General features: G+C 38.3%; 1 protein-coding gene across 1 annotated transcript in view; it reads right to left on the bottom strand.

Moving 5' to 3' along the window:
- Positions 1-6,985, bottom strand: part of wars2 (tryptophanyl tRNA synthetase 2, mitochondrial) — a 28,617-nt gene extending 21,632 nt beyond the window's left edge. The window contains exon 1 of the mRNA XM_046054935.1: positions 6,856-6,985. Within this exon, the coding sequence (XP_045910891.1) occupies positions 6,856-6,960 (105 nt within the window). The 5' untranslated portion in view covers positions 6,961-6,985. The remainder of the gene's footprint in view (positions 1-6,855) is intronic.
- Between the last annotated feature and the right edge of the window lie 13,503 nt (positions 6,986-20,488).

Genomic DNA, 20,488 nt, shown 5'->3' with positions numbered 1-20,488 from the left:
GGGGGGGGGGGGGGGGGGGGGGGGGGGGGGGGGCATTAAAGAGACAGGAGCATCTACAACTTTTTTTCGTGCAGAGGCTGAAATGACTGCCTACATGAAGGGCCAGTTTAAGTTTTTTACTTTGAATCATGCAAAGCTGCCATACAGAGGTCACAGAACTACAATATAGGACTGGAAATGCAGTATAATAGGTCTCCTTTAAAAGTTGAGAAGTTTAAGTTGAGGTGCTTTTACTGCTGATAAAGCAGAAAAGTTAATTAAAATATTTATTTCTGAATGCATATTCATTTTATTGTCTTTATTGTTAATTAGCACATGCTTAAAACAACCATAAGCCAAATTTAAAAGCTGACATAATCATATTGTTCATAATCTGCCATCCTGAAATGCAATAGGTAGTGCATTTCCAGATGGCGTTGCATTGAGTTGCAGAAAAACTTGAGCTAGTTCACTTTTTGCAGACACCCCTGTGTAATTTCTTTGAGACTTCTGCGTTAGTATCCCCGCTTTTGCCAACAGAGTGGTCTCGCTGTAATAAGTAACAAGGCTGTGTTTTCTAGTGCTGATCAGCACAACCTCACACAGAAATATTTTACGCAGTTGAAAATTATGTCCAACACTCATCCCTTGATAGCTACTGACTGACTAAAATCAGACCTGATAAACACCTACCAGTGTTATTAACTCCCAAAAAAGCTTAAACCACTATCACTGTCTAAAACTGAACTATTCAGGCAGTTGAAACCAATAATCCATAACCACACATAAAGCAGCTATGTGCAGCTGGAAAAGCCAAAACTAGCTGGATTCATTTTTTTCACTGGTAGAAAAACAAACTCAGGCCAGAGCTACTTGTTTCCATTCAGTCCTCCAAACTGTTGGACACGTTTAATTTTATTTCACTTGCCGGAAACAAATGACTGACAGGTAAGCTAATAATACCCAAAAAACACATGAAAGTAACAACACAGCAAAAAATAACCAGCACACACTTCATAAATGTATCAATATGTAATTATGGTAAGACTCACGGCAAACCTCTACCAGCAGCCTCTCTGTAATTTACCCCTGCAAAGGTGGCGTATGTTGATATCTTGATACCAGATACTTGCTATGTTTTAATTAAAAATGTCAGACTCTCAGCAAAAGGCGCTGGATCAGGCACGCACAAAAACACAGGAAAACTAGAAAGATTCCCCAGGCCCAACTGTGGGTGCACAGCTACAGGCTGATTCTGTAATTTGACTTAGCTAGTTATGAATTTAAAAAATAAGGAATATGTTGACATATGGGAAAGTTTTAAGAAATGGTTAGTGTGCAAAGCATCTGAGTGAGGGCCCTGGCTGGAGAATGACTACGACAGACCTAATTACACAGAGGGGACTGCTGAGAATTAGCGGGCTTTTCTGACAGTTGAAAATAAATAGGGCAGTTAATGAACATCCTCAAAGGGGAGGCCTTGTTTCCTCGCTCTCGTCAGCCTCTCCCATGTGGCGCAGGAGCTGCTCTAATGGTTTTAGCTGACACCCGAGTAAGTGAATTTGGAACAGCGGAGAACAGAGAGGCAAATTAGAAGTCACTTCCTCTTTCCTGGAGCCCGTGGCTGACATGACTGATATCAGTCAATAACAGGACCACAGGCGAGGGACGGCTGAACTAGGAGCCCTGTATTTACAGCTGACATGAGGCCGGAGGTTATTGTAAGGCAGTAGGGTTGTAGAGAGTACACACTTTTCAATCCCAAGCAAACATTACAACGGCTAAATTTACGATGGCGTATTAGGGCCATTATAGATTTTTTAAAATTAAAATTTTTGAGAAAACAACTTGGATACTCTCTAGGGGTGTCCCCGACTAATGATTTACACCTCCCCAATGGCTCGAATGTATACATTTACTACTCAGGTAAGTTTTTAAGTTATAAATAAATAAATCAAATATTTGATACAAGATACAAAACAATTGCTTGTTTGACTTTTTGAAACCACTGTATGTCAATTAGATTAAAGAATAAATGTCAGAAGAGAAACAAAATTACAAATACATCTACTCTTGCTATTTTAGAGGAACAGATGTGTACATATACGGGACTTCTATAAGTTCCCATTGTGGTTCATTTTACAGAAAAACATGTAGCCTAAATGAATATGTTATGTTTTTTTTAGCTGCAGGTTGGTTCACGTAGCTTGCGATGGGTATTCTTTTTTGCACTTCCTAAACTTAAAGGAGTAACCCGACAATTTAGTTCTGCACTTCCATAAAGCTGGGAACTCATGGCAGACAACATCATGGATGCTATATTTCCCATAATGGAAGTCAACAGTGTCCGTTATTACAGCTTCCCCGCCTGGTTAACATTTTTAAAAACTGTATTTCAAAATCCATATCAGTTTTTAATACATGATTTCTGTGACAGTTTGGCAGGGTCCAAGCCCAAGCCCTGATGACATTACCGGGGTTATCGTCACAGACATGACAAACTCTGATCTGTAAAATATCAAGTTCACCTGTGATGTCTCTCTCTCTCTGAGAAATACCTGATGGTGACACGGTTGTGTCACCATGTCAGGACTGCAAGAAACAACTGAACTGAGTTGTTAAATGGTCAAAAAGGTAACCTAAATAATATCTGCTATTATGAGCAGACATTAACAGCAAATTTTAACTACTAGTGACAAGATTTTAAAAAGCAACACACAGCTGTCCACCGACCACAAACATTTCTCTAAAAATTCAAAGGTCACACTTCATCTTTGTGTCAGTCTGTTGAGGTTCATTGAATTTTTAAACACATTTTCCAGAGCAGAGAAAAACTCCAAAAAGCGTCTTGTTTGACGCACATCACACCTCAGGGCATTGTGAGTGTGCTGGTGTTTGGACTCAGCCTTCCACATTTGGAGAAAATTAAAACAAATGAAAACCAACACTTCATTTCTGATGTTATTGCTGGTAATGAAGCACTGCTGTGATGCTTTCTGAGTCCCTCGCTTCCACCCCTTCCTCCCCTCTCGTCACACACCTCTCCGGTCTCTCCAGAGACATTGCCTTAACAAAACACAGACAGGACGGCGGTGAACGCGCATACTGTATTACAGCTCGTTCATCAACCAGCACAGGGCTTTGGTCAGATGGTTGAGGTTTTTAACTGCAGCGTAATGCAAGAACAGCTCAATAATTAGCATCGTTGTTGTACTGAAACGCACCGGTTATTCTTACATGTGCCCGGGGACTCGTTGTTTGCCTTAACACCCCATTTGCTTCCCCAAAGCAGCCGTGCAATGATAGGAAACCCTAAGCTGAGTTATAGTAGGTCCATTTCTTGAATCCAATGAAGTAAAAAAGGGAACACTCAAGTAGTGCTACTGAGGATATTATGTCACATGTCAGACTAGGAAAGGAAACTGAACTGAATAAAATCAAGGCAGAAAAGGGAAAAAGTCACAAATGAAAGCTGCTTTAGTCAAAAACGATCAATTAAGAATGTGATGGGCCACTTAGTGCTGAGGAGGAAATGCCCAAAACAGAATAATCCAAAAAGTATGATTTAAACTCAGCAGGAACTTTAAGCAATAAAAAATTATATTTCCAAGCAAATAACAACAATATAATTTTGTGGTTTTATAAAACCTAAGCCAGCTAAAGTAAAATATAATCAATGTGTCACATTTACAACCACATTTTGCCACTTGCCTTGTTTAGTTCAACTCCAGTTTATTATTTCCTCCAATTCCCAGAATGCCTTTCCCCCAGGGACTGGGCATAACCATGTTTGCTTTCATCTGTACTCAACCTTCACTCTTTGATTCTGACCAACTGACACCATATAGCTGACAGTTACTGTTGAGGTTTTAAGTCTCTGAAAACATTTTCTGCTGTCAAACCAAATGCAGCTGCTCTAAATACCAAACCTCCCTGCTACAATTCCACAAGTATTCTCTATGTATGTAACAATAACAGTTTGCAGAGACTGTTGCACTTGAAAGCAATGGACTAACCCTAAAAATACTATTTTCTCGGTCGCATATTTGATGAAGAAGTGCAGCGCTTTGGCTTCCTGCCCAGGAGAAACTTTGGATGATTTAATTCTTGCACTCAGCTGCTCAGTTTTTAATTTTGTCTTAACACAAGAAGCCATACAAGAACTAAATAACAATGCTATGGAAAACAGTGCACTGTAGTTTAAAGCTGGGGCTGGCAATTTAATTCATTTTTTTTGTTATAGCCTATTTGTTGAAATTCTATTAACATCCCAAAACCAATCTATAAATCAAACGCTCCAACACAAAAATGTAGAAAATCCAGTATCTGTGGCTGTCCCAAGCTACATTAAGTACGGCCCAAATGAAACGATTGGCTGGCCTACCCGCCTGTCTACGTACCTGTGTGCACTCTACATGTACACTCACTGTGCATGAAAATGTGTTTTGGGAGAGTGGCTTTGGGGGAGGCTTGAAGGGAGGGGGTGGGATTTTCCGGTTATGTATTTTCATGATCTATGCATCTTTTGCTATTTCTCCAACACTGCCTACACCAGCTTTAATAAAGTTACACGTTTTAAAAGCATGAAAATTATATAATTAGTAGGTTCTGCTGATGACTGAGCTCGACTCAACTTACTAAAACACTAACACTACAATCCATTTGGACAAAGAAGAAAAAAAGAAGAACTAGAACCAAACTGATACTTGACATTTGAGATCAAAACCCAAATAGGTATTTGAGAGTTTTCTATAAAAATGTATAGCAAATTGGTTGATATTTATTGATGTACTTTAATACACAACAAAACAAACATTTTTTGATTAAAGTGGCTATATTATGCATTTGGGGGGTTTCCCTTTCTGTTAATGTGTTATATATCTTTTTTAGTGCATGTAAAAGGTCTGCAAAGTTAGAAAGCCCAAAGTACACCTTAGGGAGTTACTATGTCCCACAGAAAACACTGCTCCTGACCTTCTCTTCCGTTACTCATCTATGTGATTACAACACATTCGCATAAAGCCTGCCATGGTTATTATAGCTACAGTGATATTCCCAGCTGATCAAGAAGCCTCAGGAATCACGGCGTGACTTTTCCCGAGGGTGAGTAGATTTACTGTTGCGATGTACAGTATGAGAAAAAGAATGGGTTTTTTTTGAACATCAAAGCCTGTAAACCTATTCTAGTAGGACCCGCAAATAAAAGCATGAAAATGAGCATAATGTGGCCTCTTTAAATTTGAATATAAATTATTCCTGATGACCCATATGAAGGCAAGATGGGCAAAAGCGGTTGTGAATAAAGTATGGAGTATACTGGAGAAGAGCTGCATGGTGTTTTTTTTAATTTTGATGGGCTTGCATTTAAACTCACACTGGTGTGCATCTCATTGTGTGTGAAAAGTAAGACATTATTATAGAACTGCAACCGAGACATGTACTGTTGACCACTGACAGGTGAAGTGAAAAACACTGATTATCTCATTATTGTGGCACAGTGATCATTTTGTCGTCATAGTTGATGTGTTGGAAGCAGGAAAAATGGGCAAGTGTAAGGATTAAAGTAACTCTGGCAAGGGCCAAATTGTGATGGCTAGACAACTGGGTCAGAGCATCTCCAAAATGGTCTGCAGTGGTCAGTAGTACCTATCAGAAGTGGTCCAAGCAAGGAAAATATGTGATTTTGCAACAGGGTCATGGACAGCCAAGGATCACTGACAGGCTGGACCGTGGTCCGATCCCACAGACGAGCTACTGTAGGTCAATTTATTGAAAAAGTTGATGCTGGTTCTGATAGAAAGGTGTCTGAACACACAGTGCTTACAAAAGGGGGCTGATACACAGGGAAGTCCATTTCTCGACATCTCAGGGCTGTTTTGGCAGCAAAAGGAAGACCTACATTATGACGTTTTAGCTCATCTGAAGCAAGCCACAAGTGTCCACCACAGCCGCATAGGGCCTACAGATAGTCCAAAGAACATCGACCCTAGCACTATGATACCATAACATCGTGTGATACACATAATCACCACTACCCAACAAGACAGTATGTAACTGTTTTAGTCTGGGCATCTGCGCCACAACGAGGTCAACGGACAAGCTATATTATACTACAAATATGTTGCACCACTAATATTTTGCACTGCAGATAAGATTGATCTTTCCCAGTGGATAAAACAATTATTTCTGCCAGCTTAGCATGTCTTGTAAACAAAGTTACTCAACCAACTTTGATACTGTATAAACATGTATACCTCCATATACTGTACATGACCAACCACTTTATGTATGCTGTAAAGTGATCCATTTTCCATTCAATATGTATTCCTTTGTACTATTTGTATTAGTTTACAATTCACAAATACAGTTGTCTAAAAGATGTTTAATTTTGCCTCTTTGTTAAGCTTCATTGTCCTTGTTTTTTAGCGCAATGTCTATTTCTATCTTCCTGTAAATTGTTCTGTGTGTAAGTAACGTTACATTGACATCACCAGCATCTCTGCTGACCATCTCTGCTGGTGATGCATCGCACAGACATCATGTTCACTGTCTGTATTGAGATAATTAACAGCTGACATGCTCTTATACAAACAGCCAGTCTGTTCTCACATCTGCTCTAAAGGTCACTAATTATCAATTCAAATAATTTGTTGATTAAAAGATTAATAAACTAGATGACCTTTCATGAAGAGACAACACAACACAAACACGTTGAAAAGGAAAAATAAATACTAATTCTTAACACGTGACGATGGAAAAATAGTAAAATTCTAAGAAACACACAAACCCAGTTTCAGTCTGTGTGCAGTCTGCAGACTTGAATCTCTTATTCAAGCTGAGACACAGTTAAGACATTATTTTCACCGCAGCACGTACCTTGTTTTCCGTACAGACCTCAGCGCAGAGTAACCTTTTCGGGGAATTAAACTTCTGAATGAATCTGAAGAGATGTTTCAAGTTAGTTCGCACGGGCAGCGCCATCTTGGATTGTGACTTCACAATACGGTGGCTGTGAAAGGACAAAACGGATAAAGCAGCAGATCAGCAAAGTTAAACTAAGGTGACAGAAATTTTTTTTATCTCATGTTATTAACTGAGAACAACAAATGTAAAGCAATATATATAAAAATATGTATATAATTTTTAAAAAGTGAATGAATAAATATTTAATATAAACATTTTGTGAAACATTCCTTTTAATATTAATACTTTTTTAAAACTTAGCTCATTATTGTGAACTGTAATTTGATACTGCTTCTTTTCTTTAATCATGTTTAGTTTTTTTTATCCCAGCTGTTTTTATTTCAAAATATCTTTTGTCCAACATCTGTGGGAATTTGAGCGTACAGCCAATCACACAACAAAAATATATTTATTTCATGATTTCATATTTGTTAATTTAAAAAACAAACAAAACATTACTTCTTTGTAAAAACATTGTGCTTTCTCATTGTTCGGTTCAATTGGCAGCCACTTTCTAAATTAAGTTTCTTTGCATCTTCCTCTTTCCTTCTGGTTACCCACCATGTAACGAGTTACAGATTTTAGTTTTGAGTAGCGATGTGTGAGAGTTTCATTGGATAAATATCAGATATACTCATTATCATGATTTATAACACTAATATTAGGTCTTGAAGTCCGACTGATTTGCTTTTTCACTTGTCTATTGACTTTTTTCTGTATAACTCAAGTCATCTCTATAAAGTGCAGTGCAGAAAAGCCATCATTAGCTCCTGGCACCAATAAAATGGAGACAAAGAAAAACACTAAAAGTTAAGAAGGATCTCGCAGACAGTGGAATAAATCTTTATGTATAATATATTTTCAGAAAACTCAACCACTGGGTCTTTCATCAGAAAACAACGCAGAATTCTCTTTGCTGAACTGTACACCAGCTGTCTGCGCTGTTCTGTATGCATGTCTGCAGCCTATGGAAGAGGAAGATATGCAAATACACACTCACCCACCACCACATGTACAGTAGGCTATAGAAATGTGTCAGACATGTGCGGTTTCCCTCGTTGTCAGAGATCTTTATGTTAATTGGGTGGTGTTGTGTCTAGCCTGGCTGCTTCCATAACAACTGAACTTTCCCAGGGAGCAGCTGCAGAACGCCTCTGTTCCATACTTTCCCTCATTACAAAGTGGCGATATACATACTATAAGTGATTATGCTACATGCTGGGTAGGGTTACAATATGTTTGCAGGGCAAATTGGCTGCTCACAGTCCCTAAGACCTCTTGTTTCTCAAACATCTGCTCCTGATTTTTCCCCCTCCACCTTTTGCATCTGGTTGCATTTGCAGCACAAAATACAGACTATCATTCCATATTCATTATTATTTCCTGAGGCGCTGAGGCTAAGCTCTTTGGTGCGTCAGATTTAGACTTGAGCCGGTATGTTCTCTCATGCCTGGGTGATGGGAGATCTGGTCGGTGTAGCAGAGACAGACTGGTGGGAGATGGGTTTGTATGCCTGCTGGTGTGTGTGTGTGTGTGTGTGTGTGTGTGGTTGTGTGCATAATCCTGTTTCCTGGCCACCCTGTAGAGGTTGATCCTCCTGCTCTTCGACGCTTCTTTTTTTCTTCTGCCTCCTTCTCTTTTCTTCTTAGTCTAAGATAAATTCCTGTCCTTAATTCAAGAGGAGTGGTGTTTTCCTGCTTTTTGTTTTTGATTTATTTATTTATTTATTTACTCATACTGTCAATGGTTCGATTCCTACAGAGGTCACCAGTCATTACATAAAATTTATTTAGTTGATGCTTCTATCCACAGTCTCTTACAGTAAGTGCATTCAACTACTACCCAAAGACTAGCAAAAAACTAGCAAGAATCATGCAAGTAGTTTCCATTAAATATGCTGATCTGCTTCAAGTGCTACATTTAGAAACAATAAGAGACAGAGAATAAGCCATTTTTTTTGTCTTTTATGGGCCAATGTTGAGCAGTAAAGAGGGAACAGCATGCCGTCTGGCAGTAGCAGAGCATAGTGGACTGACTTGGGTGTATGGTTTGACCAAGTCCTGGATGCAGGATGGGCCTGTGCCATTCTCACCGCGGTGGGCAGTCATCAGTTTCTTGAATCGGATTTGAAAATCCAACAGTAGCCATTGCAGGGTGCTGAAGACCAGCCAAGCTCCTGCATTCAGGGTGAGCTGCAGAGTTCGGATGGCAAATACAGGCTTGCCAGGAGCAAGCCTCAGTGGTCAAGGCACAAGATGACAATAATAAACATTTAAGCGTACAATTCATGGTGGTATAACGCACTTTGGATGAAAGCATCCTCAACTGGCAAAAGCTATAGCTCTTTGCAGTGCAGTTCAAAGCCATTGTTCATCAAAATGTAGCCTATAAAAATCAGTAGATACAAATAATCTTTTTCAAACTATGTTGAAGAAATCTCTTTTTACATCATACAAGTAGAAAACAATGCACTGTACTAACACTCCTATAATAAGGAGCCAAAATGGCCTGAAATCTACTTTTAACAAAGAAAAAGAAGCCAAGTTTACTGCAAACCAAACAGGGCAAAAAATGTACCAAAAAATGTAGTTCTGCTGTAATCAAATAAACTATGTTTACATCCATTGTCATCCAGCACATTTTGTGTATCCTTGAGCTCTAACAAACTTGTTGAATGCGTATAAAACAAAGCCAATTTATAACATTGTTTACATGCAGGTTTACTTGCATTCTTCTTTCTCCCTACCATTGTTGGTGCATTACTGTATTTGCTTGCACATTACCACCACCTGTTGTTCAGTGCAATAGTGTGAAACCACTGGCAGGAGTGAGCATGCAAAAGCTGCTCCATTAAAGAAATCCACCGGGTACCTTTAAATAAAGGTTAAAAACACAATTTTAAGGTTTAAAGTTGACCCATTGCGAAAACATTTAAAGAAATAAATGATCATAATGGTGTTGCACTACAAAAAGAGCTAAAAAGACTTATACTACATACAGCATGCGGTTCAATGGCAGTCAGAGAGTAGCGGCTATTCCGCCAGTGTATGAATGTGTGTGAATGATTCTGAATGATTTCTGTTTGAGCACTTAGGCTCAGTGTACTCAGTGTATAAATGTGAGTGAATGGTGAATGCAGATGTAGTATAAAAGCACTGTGAGTGGTCGAAAAGACTAGAAAGGCGCTATACAAATACGGAGCATTTACATACTAGTATTACAAAGTAACTGATTTCTTTCAGTCTTGGTTTCACTGGGAATTAATGTGTTAAAAAGTGTCCATCACTCAGTTTGAAGCAGAGTAGAAGAAACAGAGACTCAGCAGTCCAATCTCCAGAGAGGACATGAGGCCGCACAGGTGATGAGTGAAGACTTTGTGCTATCATCACAAAGCCGCTCTACTTTCCCCATCAGGGTGATTAATTTTTCATCCTCATCAGGCTCTCTGCCCCTCCTACCCCAGCTTCATATCATAAACCATTTTCTTAGCTCCTTCTTCATAATTGTCTATTTTGCCGTCGTCTTCTTCTGCTGGTGCGCATCATTTTGCACATTCTCCGATCTGGTCTCTTCATCTCCTTCACCTCTTTCTTCTCATGCATATCTCCATCTCCTTAAACCAGACCAGCCATAACACTGTACTTGAACAGTATATACAGTATATATTCGGACAGAATGTACAAACATCTACACCCAACATTAATCTAACTTGTAAACACACATTCTAATATTTTCTCACACATATTAAGTCTCTGCAGCAGCCCGCTTGAGCTGAGGAGAGATGCTGGTAGGAAAGTCCGGCTGGAGGTGACCGACACTCCACCTGTCATAATACAGCCAGGCAAGGCATGATGGGAGAGTGGGGGGCTGCTGAGTGAAGGGCCAAAGATCTGTGTGTGTGTGTGTGTGTGTGTGCGTGCATGTGTTTCCTGGACTCTGAATCCTGATGCTGAAAGACAGGTTCTCCCCTCTGACACTGCAGGCATTCGGAGTCCACAGGACGTCCACCACCCAAGTGGATGGATGGATGGACGGACGGATGGATGACAGACACCTTGATAAACGGAAGATGTGTTTTTTGAAGACAGACAAATCAGATGGACTGAATATGTTTGGGTACAGTAGATGGACAATTAAGCAGATGTGCAGACCGATGATACGATCACTGGAAGGATGGAGAATTTGGCCAGGGGGATAAAAACATAATAAAGTCCGAAAAAGGTGCAGTGCAGAGAAGGTGTCAGTGATTGAATTGTCAGGCCGACCGCACACAGCCTGCAGCGTCACTCCCTCACTGGCCCGCTGTTCTCAGAGTGGGAAGCCTCTGCAAGCATAATAAACATTCAGGACAAAGTATTTTGTGTAAAGCAATGTTTGCTTCCCCAAGGAGAATCTGGATTTCATTACAAATCTGTGTGACTGTGCATGTGAGAAACACTTTGTCACGTCAGTGGATTTGTGTGTACATATATACTGTATATATATGTGATTGATCTCTTCATCAGTGCCTTCATTAGTCAAGTGTTTAATTTACTGGATTTAAATCACCAGAATATTTTATCTGAAAATGGTTTTACAGTTGACTTTCTAAATAATCTATGTTGCTATACCGTATTGCTATCAAGGTTTGAATGCCAGATATTCTCTGGTTCTATCTTCTTAAATTTGGATTTGCTTCTTTCTTTCTTTCTTTGCTTCTTGTTTCTTTCTGTTATATTATTGAAAATTTTGGATTTCAGGGTTTTGGACCAATGGACATACAATGCACTCAAAAGACATCACCTCTGGCTCTGGAAAATTTGTGGGGCTGTTTTTTGTGTGAAATCCTAAAGATGGAATGATTATTCAAAATATAATAGATCAAACAGTAATAAATAAAATAATCATAACTCACCCTAATTCAATATCCATACAAATTAATAATCACCCATGTCTCTCAGTGCTTGCATTGACATGAGTGAATACTGTGTGTGCTCATCATACACTATTTCAAATGCTTAAGATCTGATTTTAAGGAAGAAGAAATAATGTGTAAATCATGTTTCAGACATCACTGGTCAGATTTTCAAAAAACATGAGGAAAAATAATATTATTACATATAAATGGGTTATAAATTAAGTACAGGTGGGATAAAATGTAAAGGATATCCACAGAATGACAGAAAAAAGAAAAACAATTAGTGTCAAAGTACAAGTGAGCATAAATAATATCACATCAAAAAATATTTCAGTTGTTACTTATAGTCATGCTAACTAAAATCAGCCCTCTCTCTCTCTCTCTCTCTCTCTATATATATATATATATATATATATATATATATATGTATATATATAGATATATATAGCCAGAGGTGACTATAATACTATACTGTTTACATTATGAACATCTGCTTCTAATAAATACATAAATAATAACAAAAGAATGTGTTGAAACAAAAGATCATAAAACATGAAGTGGGGGGACAAGGAAGTTGCAATAAAAATATATACAAAAAGGAGGAGGGAATTAAATTGGGTATCTTGGGTCGGCAGATAGCCATGTTAAAAGGGATGAAATGAAGACACTTTTAATAAACACTATGGTCTTTTGAGTAATACAGGTGTGTGTGTGTGTGTGTGTGTGTGTGTGCGTGTGTGAGAAAGTAGGGCTTGTACTGGGAGCTCTGGGGTCCCTCAGGGAGTCGGACTGTTTCAGCACCTTGTCTTATTGCCTGTCGTGTTGACAGGACAGGAGTGGGGGGGCAGACAAGGTGAAACACAAATCAAATGGACACTTACTCAGCTTCAGTATGAATACTGTCAATACTATTATTTTTATTTATGTAATTGTTATTTTATTGAGTTTTGGATCCCTTTTTTAGAGTACTGTTTGACTACAGCATGTGAGTTGAGCAAACAAGGACTTTTCACAGCACAGGTGTAAGTGGCAAGCAAATGAATGATCACTACATTCCATTAAGGTTCCCCAGTAAGCTATGCCAATTGGATGGACCGGGAGGTGTTACACCTAAATGGAAGAGTGACATTGATTGTAAAGCTGTGTTTGACAAGTCAAAGGTCTATAACCTGAACTTTATACTTTTATACAAGCAGCTTACACTCTGCTGTCCTTTATCATGGTTATTCAGGAGTCTCATATATTTTTGTTCCTAAGCTCAACATAAACCTTTGCTGAAGTAGCTGACAACAGCCATTTAGTTTTAGGTAAAATAAATAGCAGTGTGCTGAACATTTGCAGGATTCAAAGCAATAAAAAGACCACTGTCTTTCTGAATAATCTACAGAACAACGTTTTCACTGTAACTACTCTGAAGCTTAGAAATAGTCCATATGAAAACTGTTCACATTAAAGTATACGGATTGTTGAGAAAGTGGGGACACAGTTTTTAATATGTTTTTATTTACAGCCACATGTCCCACATGCCTGCTGCTTCCTGCCATGGAGGAAGATGTCCCTCCTTCTAGAGTGAACATAGCAATATAGCACAACATAAAAGTCACAACAAAAGCATCTGGATCTGCAAAGTACTTTTGGATGTAGAGCATGCATACATACATACATACACACATACATACATATATACATTCATACCTATAGTACATTATGTCATTATAGTGTACTTCAAAGCCATTACCAGCCATTTAGCACAGTGAAAAAAGTGTAACTGAGAGCTTTGGGTGTAGTTTTCTGGGAACCAGACGTGCTGTGTGTGCAGGGGGTTTCTGCCATGCAGCCTCTGACTGAGCTGAGGTCTGAGGAAAGTGTCAAAACTGATGAAGACTGCAGAGCGAGAATGTGTGTGTGTGTGTGTGTGTGTGTGTGTGTGTGTGTGTGTGTGTGCGTGCGTGTGCGTGTGAATGCATGTACTGAATGTCTGCTGTATTTGTGTTTATTACCCGTTTCCAAAATAACAAAAGGATCGGGGGATGAGTGGATGCCAGTGTAGCGTGTAATCAGATCCAGATCCTACAATCCATCAGCGCTGGGGTCCATCAGAAAATGACTGACATCGGTAGACGGAGACTTTCTACTGATTCCACCGCAGCAGAGACCCAGTCATTAGTCAGCCTGACAACGCTCATCTATTCCCAGTGACGTGAAAAATAATGACTGTCTCTTTGGATATGAACCCCTCTCTCTCCCCCACCTCCTCACAGTCCTCCTCCCCCAACAGCCCACCAATGCAACCACAGTAGAAATCACGCAGACAAACTCAATTTGGATGAGTTTTTACTTGTTTTCCCGGTAATGTAATTTCTCAAGACTGTGTTATTCCCAAAGTCAGATGCCACTCCATTTGGTCATCTTTTCCTTCTTTCATTAACATGAAGTAAAACTAATGCGTGGTACTTTTCAATGTGTAACCCCCATCTATACAGTTAAATTCAGTATCATTTGTATTTACTTGAGACAAGAACTGAAGAACACTGCTTGCCATTACAATGGCATTGGATCAACAAAATCAGATCTCCTTGCAAACTTTATGGGATGGCGTACAACAGATCAAGACAGATATGCTTGCTCACCTTGACACAAAGGTTGATCCTATCCAAACAAAATTCAGCAGCATTCAGATGTCATTGGATATACTTGGAGAACATATGTCTTCTCTAGAACAACGAATTGGTCCAACCGAGGACAATCTACAAGAACTCTTGACTCAGACTAACAAACTAACTAAAGATAATGCCATAATACCAAACCAGGTCTTCCAATCTTTGCTTCGTTAAGAATCCGGAATCTTCCTAGGGCCGTGATATTCTTGGCTTCATGTCCCAGCTCATCCCACAGCTCCTTGGGCGAGAAAATTTCACCACTCCTCCGGCAATCAAGTTGGCTCACCTCACTCCAACATTCCGTCACAGCAATAGATCTGGCCCAAGGCCTATCCTGATTAAACCTCTTAACTTTCAGGACAAGGAAAAGAGAAAAGACTGAGTTTGTGTTTAAAGGTACTCGCATCTTTATTTATGCCAATTTCAGTGCCAAACTCATGAAGAAATGCTGGTGTTTTGATACAGTTAAATGGAGACTCAGTGAATTGAATCTGAAATACTCTCTCCGGTAAGTGTCATTGTTGATGGCAAACCCCAAGTGTTTACCTGTCATAAAGCTGCAGACACTGCCTTTATGTCTCCCATGAACTCTCCAACATAACAGGTACAGTGACAGTTACACTAATGCTGTTAGCTTAAGGATACGCTATTATTCCTGTCTGTTTGAATCAGGTCGCCCAACTTCAAGCTGTAATTAATAAGTTGACCCATTGCGAAGGTGACGTTAACAAGGCCAGATATTTCTTTTCATGGTTTTTATTTTTATTTATTAACTGGACGTTTGACTTATTTGCGCTGGCATGCCTTTTAGTTCTCTGCCGAAAATCAATGTTTGTTTACATCTGGTTGTCATAAAATTGCACTGATGTATTGCCAGTTGTTCTCAGTTGTTGTCGTAAAATCAGAGTTACCTGTTGTATTGTTTCTCATACTGCCATAGGCCTATTAATTTGAATGCTAATTTCATCATACTATTGCCTAATGGTTTAATGGAGCTATCTCTACTTTGTTATCTCTGTTGAAGACCTATGTGTGCGCTATTAATGGTCTCTGTTTAGTCTCTTTATTTGGCCTTCTCATGGAGATGTCTTGGCATAAGAAGGCTGAGGCTGCTGGGCCTGAATCTGTGTTTTTTGTGATAATGTTTATTTGTGTTTTTGTATTCGTTTTCTGAAACATGGCTTAAGAGTACAATTTCTGACAACGAAATTAAAATTATATGCCATGTAGAGCTGATAGAGGCTCAAAGGGTGGCGGAGTGGCTACATACGTTTCCTCTAACTTAGTGTCTGAGCTAATTACACCCTTAGTTAAACCAGTATATTTTGAATGCCTTTCATTTTTTCATCAGAATAAATATATAACTATTGGAAATGTGTGTAGAACTCCTCTGACTGTTTAACCTCCACCATTGACTCGATCTCTTGTAAAAATGAAATTATTATTTTAGGTGATTTTAACAAAAATTGTCTAGACAAGTCTTCTACTAAAAATAATTTTGGAAATCTAAACCTAACACAACTTATAATGGAACACACTCAAATTGCCCCAACATGTCAGTCTCTACTCGATTGGATACTTGTCTCTCACCCTGACAGATTTACTAAAGCAGGTGTTTTGTCTGATTGCCCCAGTGACCACTCAGCTATTTATTGCATATGGGAGATTAGAATTCTGAAATCATCACATAGATCTATTTATTAATGATGTGATTTCTATTAATTGGGATAGGTTCCAATTATAATACCCAATGTTCAGGATGCCTGGGATTTCTTACAGTTCACTCAAGTAATCAACAGACACGCTCCCTGGAAAATATCAAAGGTGAAGGAAAGACACCTGCCATGGGTAAGTACAGAAATTGTAAGTCTCTTAAGCAGAGGGACAAGGCTTGGGCTATATATCGTCAGACAAAGAAAAATGATGATTGGGAATCATACAGGCAACTAAGAAATCTTTCTAAGACAGTGACCCACAATACAAAATCTAATTATTATAAACAATGTCTCTCTAATAATTTTAAAAATCCTAAACAATTCTGGAACAGTTTAAAAGCCATAATACACACTTCAGACAAAAGTCCCATTAATCAATTAAGAGATGGAAATAAAATAATCTCCGACTCTCTATCTATTGCCCAAGTGTTCTGTCAGCATTTTTCTTCTGTCTGCTCTGACCCAATACTGAATGCCTCTTATACTGAAATTTTTAAGAACATTTTGCCTTGTTACAGTACCTTTTCCTTTACGAAAATAACACCTACAAATGTTTTAAATGCTATCAAACAACTAAGTTCGAGAAGCAGTGCAGGACTTGATGCAATTGAATCCAGATATATTAAATTATCTTCTCATATTCTCATGTTTCCATTAGTTGACCTGTTTAATATGTCCTTGTCTACTTCTGAGTTACCAACAATCTGGAAATATTCCCGCATTACTACACTCTACAAAGTTGGTGATTGTCTTGATCCTTATTAATTTGTTCTATTGCTAAAGTATTTGAGAAAATAATATTTAATCAGTTATCATAGTATCTTGAGACCAATAATATCCTTTCACCATTTCAGTCCGGTTTTAGACCTAATCCTTCAACAACTACTGCTCTTTTAAAACTTACTGATGATGTGTTTTCAGCATCTGATACTGGTAATCCTATAGGGGCTATTTTTACTGATCTCAAAAAAGCTTTTGATTTGGTGGATCACTATCTACTTTTAGATAAGCTGTATGGAATTGGCTAATCTCAAAATGCATTATTATGGTTTAGTTCGTATCTACATAATAGAAAACAATGTGTTGTTCTTAAAGGGAGTAGGTCGGATTTATTTGTTCAACAAAGAGGTGTACCCCAAGGTTCGACGCTGGGTCCACTTCTTTTCTCTATTTTATTAATGATCTGCCTTTAATCTGTTCTTATTCCTCTGTCATTTATACATCTAAACCACATTTATTGCAAATCCAAACTGCTCTTCAATTGGATTTTAGTACCTTACCAAAATGGCTGTTATCTAATAAACCAATGTTGTTTATCAAAGTGCAACTAAAACTAGCCTTCTACCCCTTAATACAGCATACAATAATCTCTGCAGATTTTCTCTTGGATGTTCCTATAATACTCATCACTGTGTAATGTATCACTCACTTAAATGGACTTCACTCAATATAAGAAGACACATACATTGGCTGCAACTTGTATTTAAATGTCTACATTTTAACTATCCTCAATATCTACAACAGTTTTTGGTACCGTATTCTTCAATACATCATTTGAGGTATTCTACACAATACTACTTTTTCACTCCTATAGTCAAAAAAGCAGTAAAGAGAGCGTTTATGTTTAAGGCTCCTTCAGACTGGAATAACTTACCTTCAAACATATGATCTTTAACATCATTTCACATTTTTAAAAATAGTTTGTCTACTTATTTTGAGTTAAACTGTTCATGTTTCAAATGATGCTATACCTATATATAATTTACAAGTCACTATATTCTTTATTCTATGTTATGTTTTTGCAGGCAAGTATTTGTTCACAGCCTCTGTGTGGCTATCAAGTGGTTGTGTTAACTTAAATACTTATCTTTTTTTGTTTGTGTTTTTTTGTTTGTTTGTTTTGTTTTTTGTTTGTTGTTGATGTTGTTGTTGTCTTTGTTGTAGTGTGTTGATTGTAGTAATGTCTGTGTCTTAGTATTGTAATGTGTTTGATTAGTCCCTTGTTCTGTATTGTATTGTATATCAGGACCCCCTCGAAAACAAGATGGTTCATCTCAAGGGGTTTATCCTACTCAATAAACTTATTCAAACTAGATCTACCATGGATTACAATACAATACTGCTCCTTTATTTCCAAGTGTTCTGCATGTTTCATCAACAGGAAAGGATGATGACTTTTTACCTGAGATCTGTCAGCTTTAGTCTTAGTGTTTTCTGCAACTTTTTTTACACCATGTACAAGGTGCAAGGTAGGTTTATTTGTCATATTGCAACAGTTTGCAAAGCGAAATGAAATGTATACAAAAGCAATCATAAAAATGGCAGACAGAAATAAACTATATTAAATGGAGCAGTGCTGAGGATGAATCTGAGATTAAAAGTCTCAGAAAAAGTTAATATTGTGTTAGCATGATATTGTGTATGTGGCCAACTGATGCATATTTAAGACCCATTTGAAGGCTCATTTTCAAATAAGTCAGCTAAAAGACATGAAAAAGTCAGAAATCGAGTTAATAACCAACTCCTAAGAAGTGGCTCACAGCTGATAAAAACTTACAGAGTCAGTTCAGCCAGCAAAATTGGTCACCCACAGATATGTGCTAACACAGAGTAATGAAAACCTGAACCAATAGATGATTTAATCATTAAGACCAGCAACACGGGCCAAAGTAAATCCCGATCTCCAAATATGACCTTGTTATCCAGTTAACTTGTGTGTGTGTGTGTGTGTGTGTGTGTGTGTGTGTGTGTGTGTGTGTGTGTGTGTGTTTACACATATCACCTGCTTCCCTTGAACTTGATGACTGATTAAGAGCTAGAACACTGAATAAACTGTCCGCCCAAACATAAGCAATCTGACTGGTGTGTACAAATATGTGTTTGTCCATGTGTGTGTGAGTGTGTGTGTTCTCAGCAGCCACTAAAAACAGCCACAACATTATAACACCTAATATACTCTCATTTAAAAGGAGGGACGAGTGAAGGAGAGGTCGATGGTATTTGCTCCACACACAGATGTGAAACACTCTGTATTCTGTTTCAGGAAGCTGCTTCAGATGAAAACATCTGAGAAAACGTCACCTGGGCAGCTGCCGCCAAAACTGGCTTTAACATTATCACTTTTTGGAAGGGGACATTTTATATTATTGACATTTGATGTTTTAATCCAGAGCAGCTTGCAGGGAGGTAACAAGTAGAAACTGAAGGTTACTCTTACAGGATGGATGGTTATGGTTATGAGATTATTTTTTGCTAGTTTCCCACAACAAACCCAAAAGTTTCATCTGGTTTTGTAACCACAATGCCAACACCCACATCCACAGCATGGAGAGCTGAAAGGGTATGGCTTTTAAGTGGAGAAAATAGGCATGACTTCACTAAGAGTCAAACCCCAAACCTCCCAGTATCAGAGGAGATATTAACCAGTAAGCTCTTAGTTGTTATTATTTTGCAGTTAATATCATATCACTCAAGTAGCCCACACCAATTCGGGCTTCAGGCTTAAATATGCTTCTGCAAAGATACATGAAAATGCTTTTGTGAAGAGACAAACAGAACAGGTTTTTGGGTGAGTATGATGAGGAATAAAAGGATATGGCTTATATTGTTTGGGAGCATATCAAAAGCATGAAATCGTGGAGGTAATGGAGGGTGTAGGAACATTTTGGATGTGCTCAAGTGTACAGTAACCTATATATAAAAGCATGTGTCCAAAGCATGTAATGAGAAAATTGTTTCTATGTTTAAACATGAAAAGCTAAGTGGGCTATTAAAACACATCACGTTTTCATATTTTTTATTATTGATTCATATTGTTGCAGCTGTTTTCTCTCTATGTTTACAAAATTGCAGTAATACACCTACAACTGTAAAAATATGATTAATTGTGGTGGCCAGCAATTATATGATTAAACATTATTGTTGTCTCAGACCCCATTTACACTCAGTCACTTCTTCCATCTTGGACGGATTGAACAGCTATCAAATCTCCAAAAATAAAAATAATTTAAAAAAGTGCATCCAGGACGCATTCAAGATGGATTGAAATCCAGTTGTTCAAAGCGCCTCCAGAGGTGGAGAAGTCAAAAAGGTGTCTATAAATCTGTCTCTCAAAGTCGCATATTCAGTCTTTATGTCAGTGGAAATATCCACACAGTTTGATTTTCTTTATACATCCATGGTCTGTGTCCTCTGTCCTTGTGATAAGCTAAAGCTAAAGTTACACTGTAATTATACAGAACTTACCCATCTCTGTCTCATTGACGCAACAAGGA

The sequence above is a fragment of the Micropterus dolomieu genome, linkage group LG07 (assembly GCF_021292245.1).
Source record: "Micropterus dolomieu isolate WLL.071019.BEF.003 ecotype Adirondacks linkage group LG07, ASM2129224v1, whole genome shotgun sequence".
Classification (NCBI taxonomy): Eukaryota; Metazoa; Chordata; class Actinopteri; order Centrarchiformes; family Centrarchidae; genus Micropterus; species Micropterus dolomieu.
This window is presented reverse-complemented; position numbering and strand designations above follow the sequence as displayed.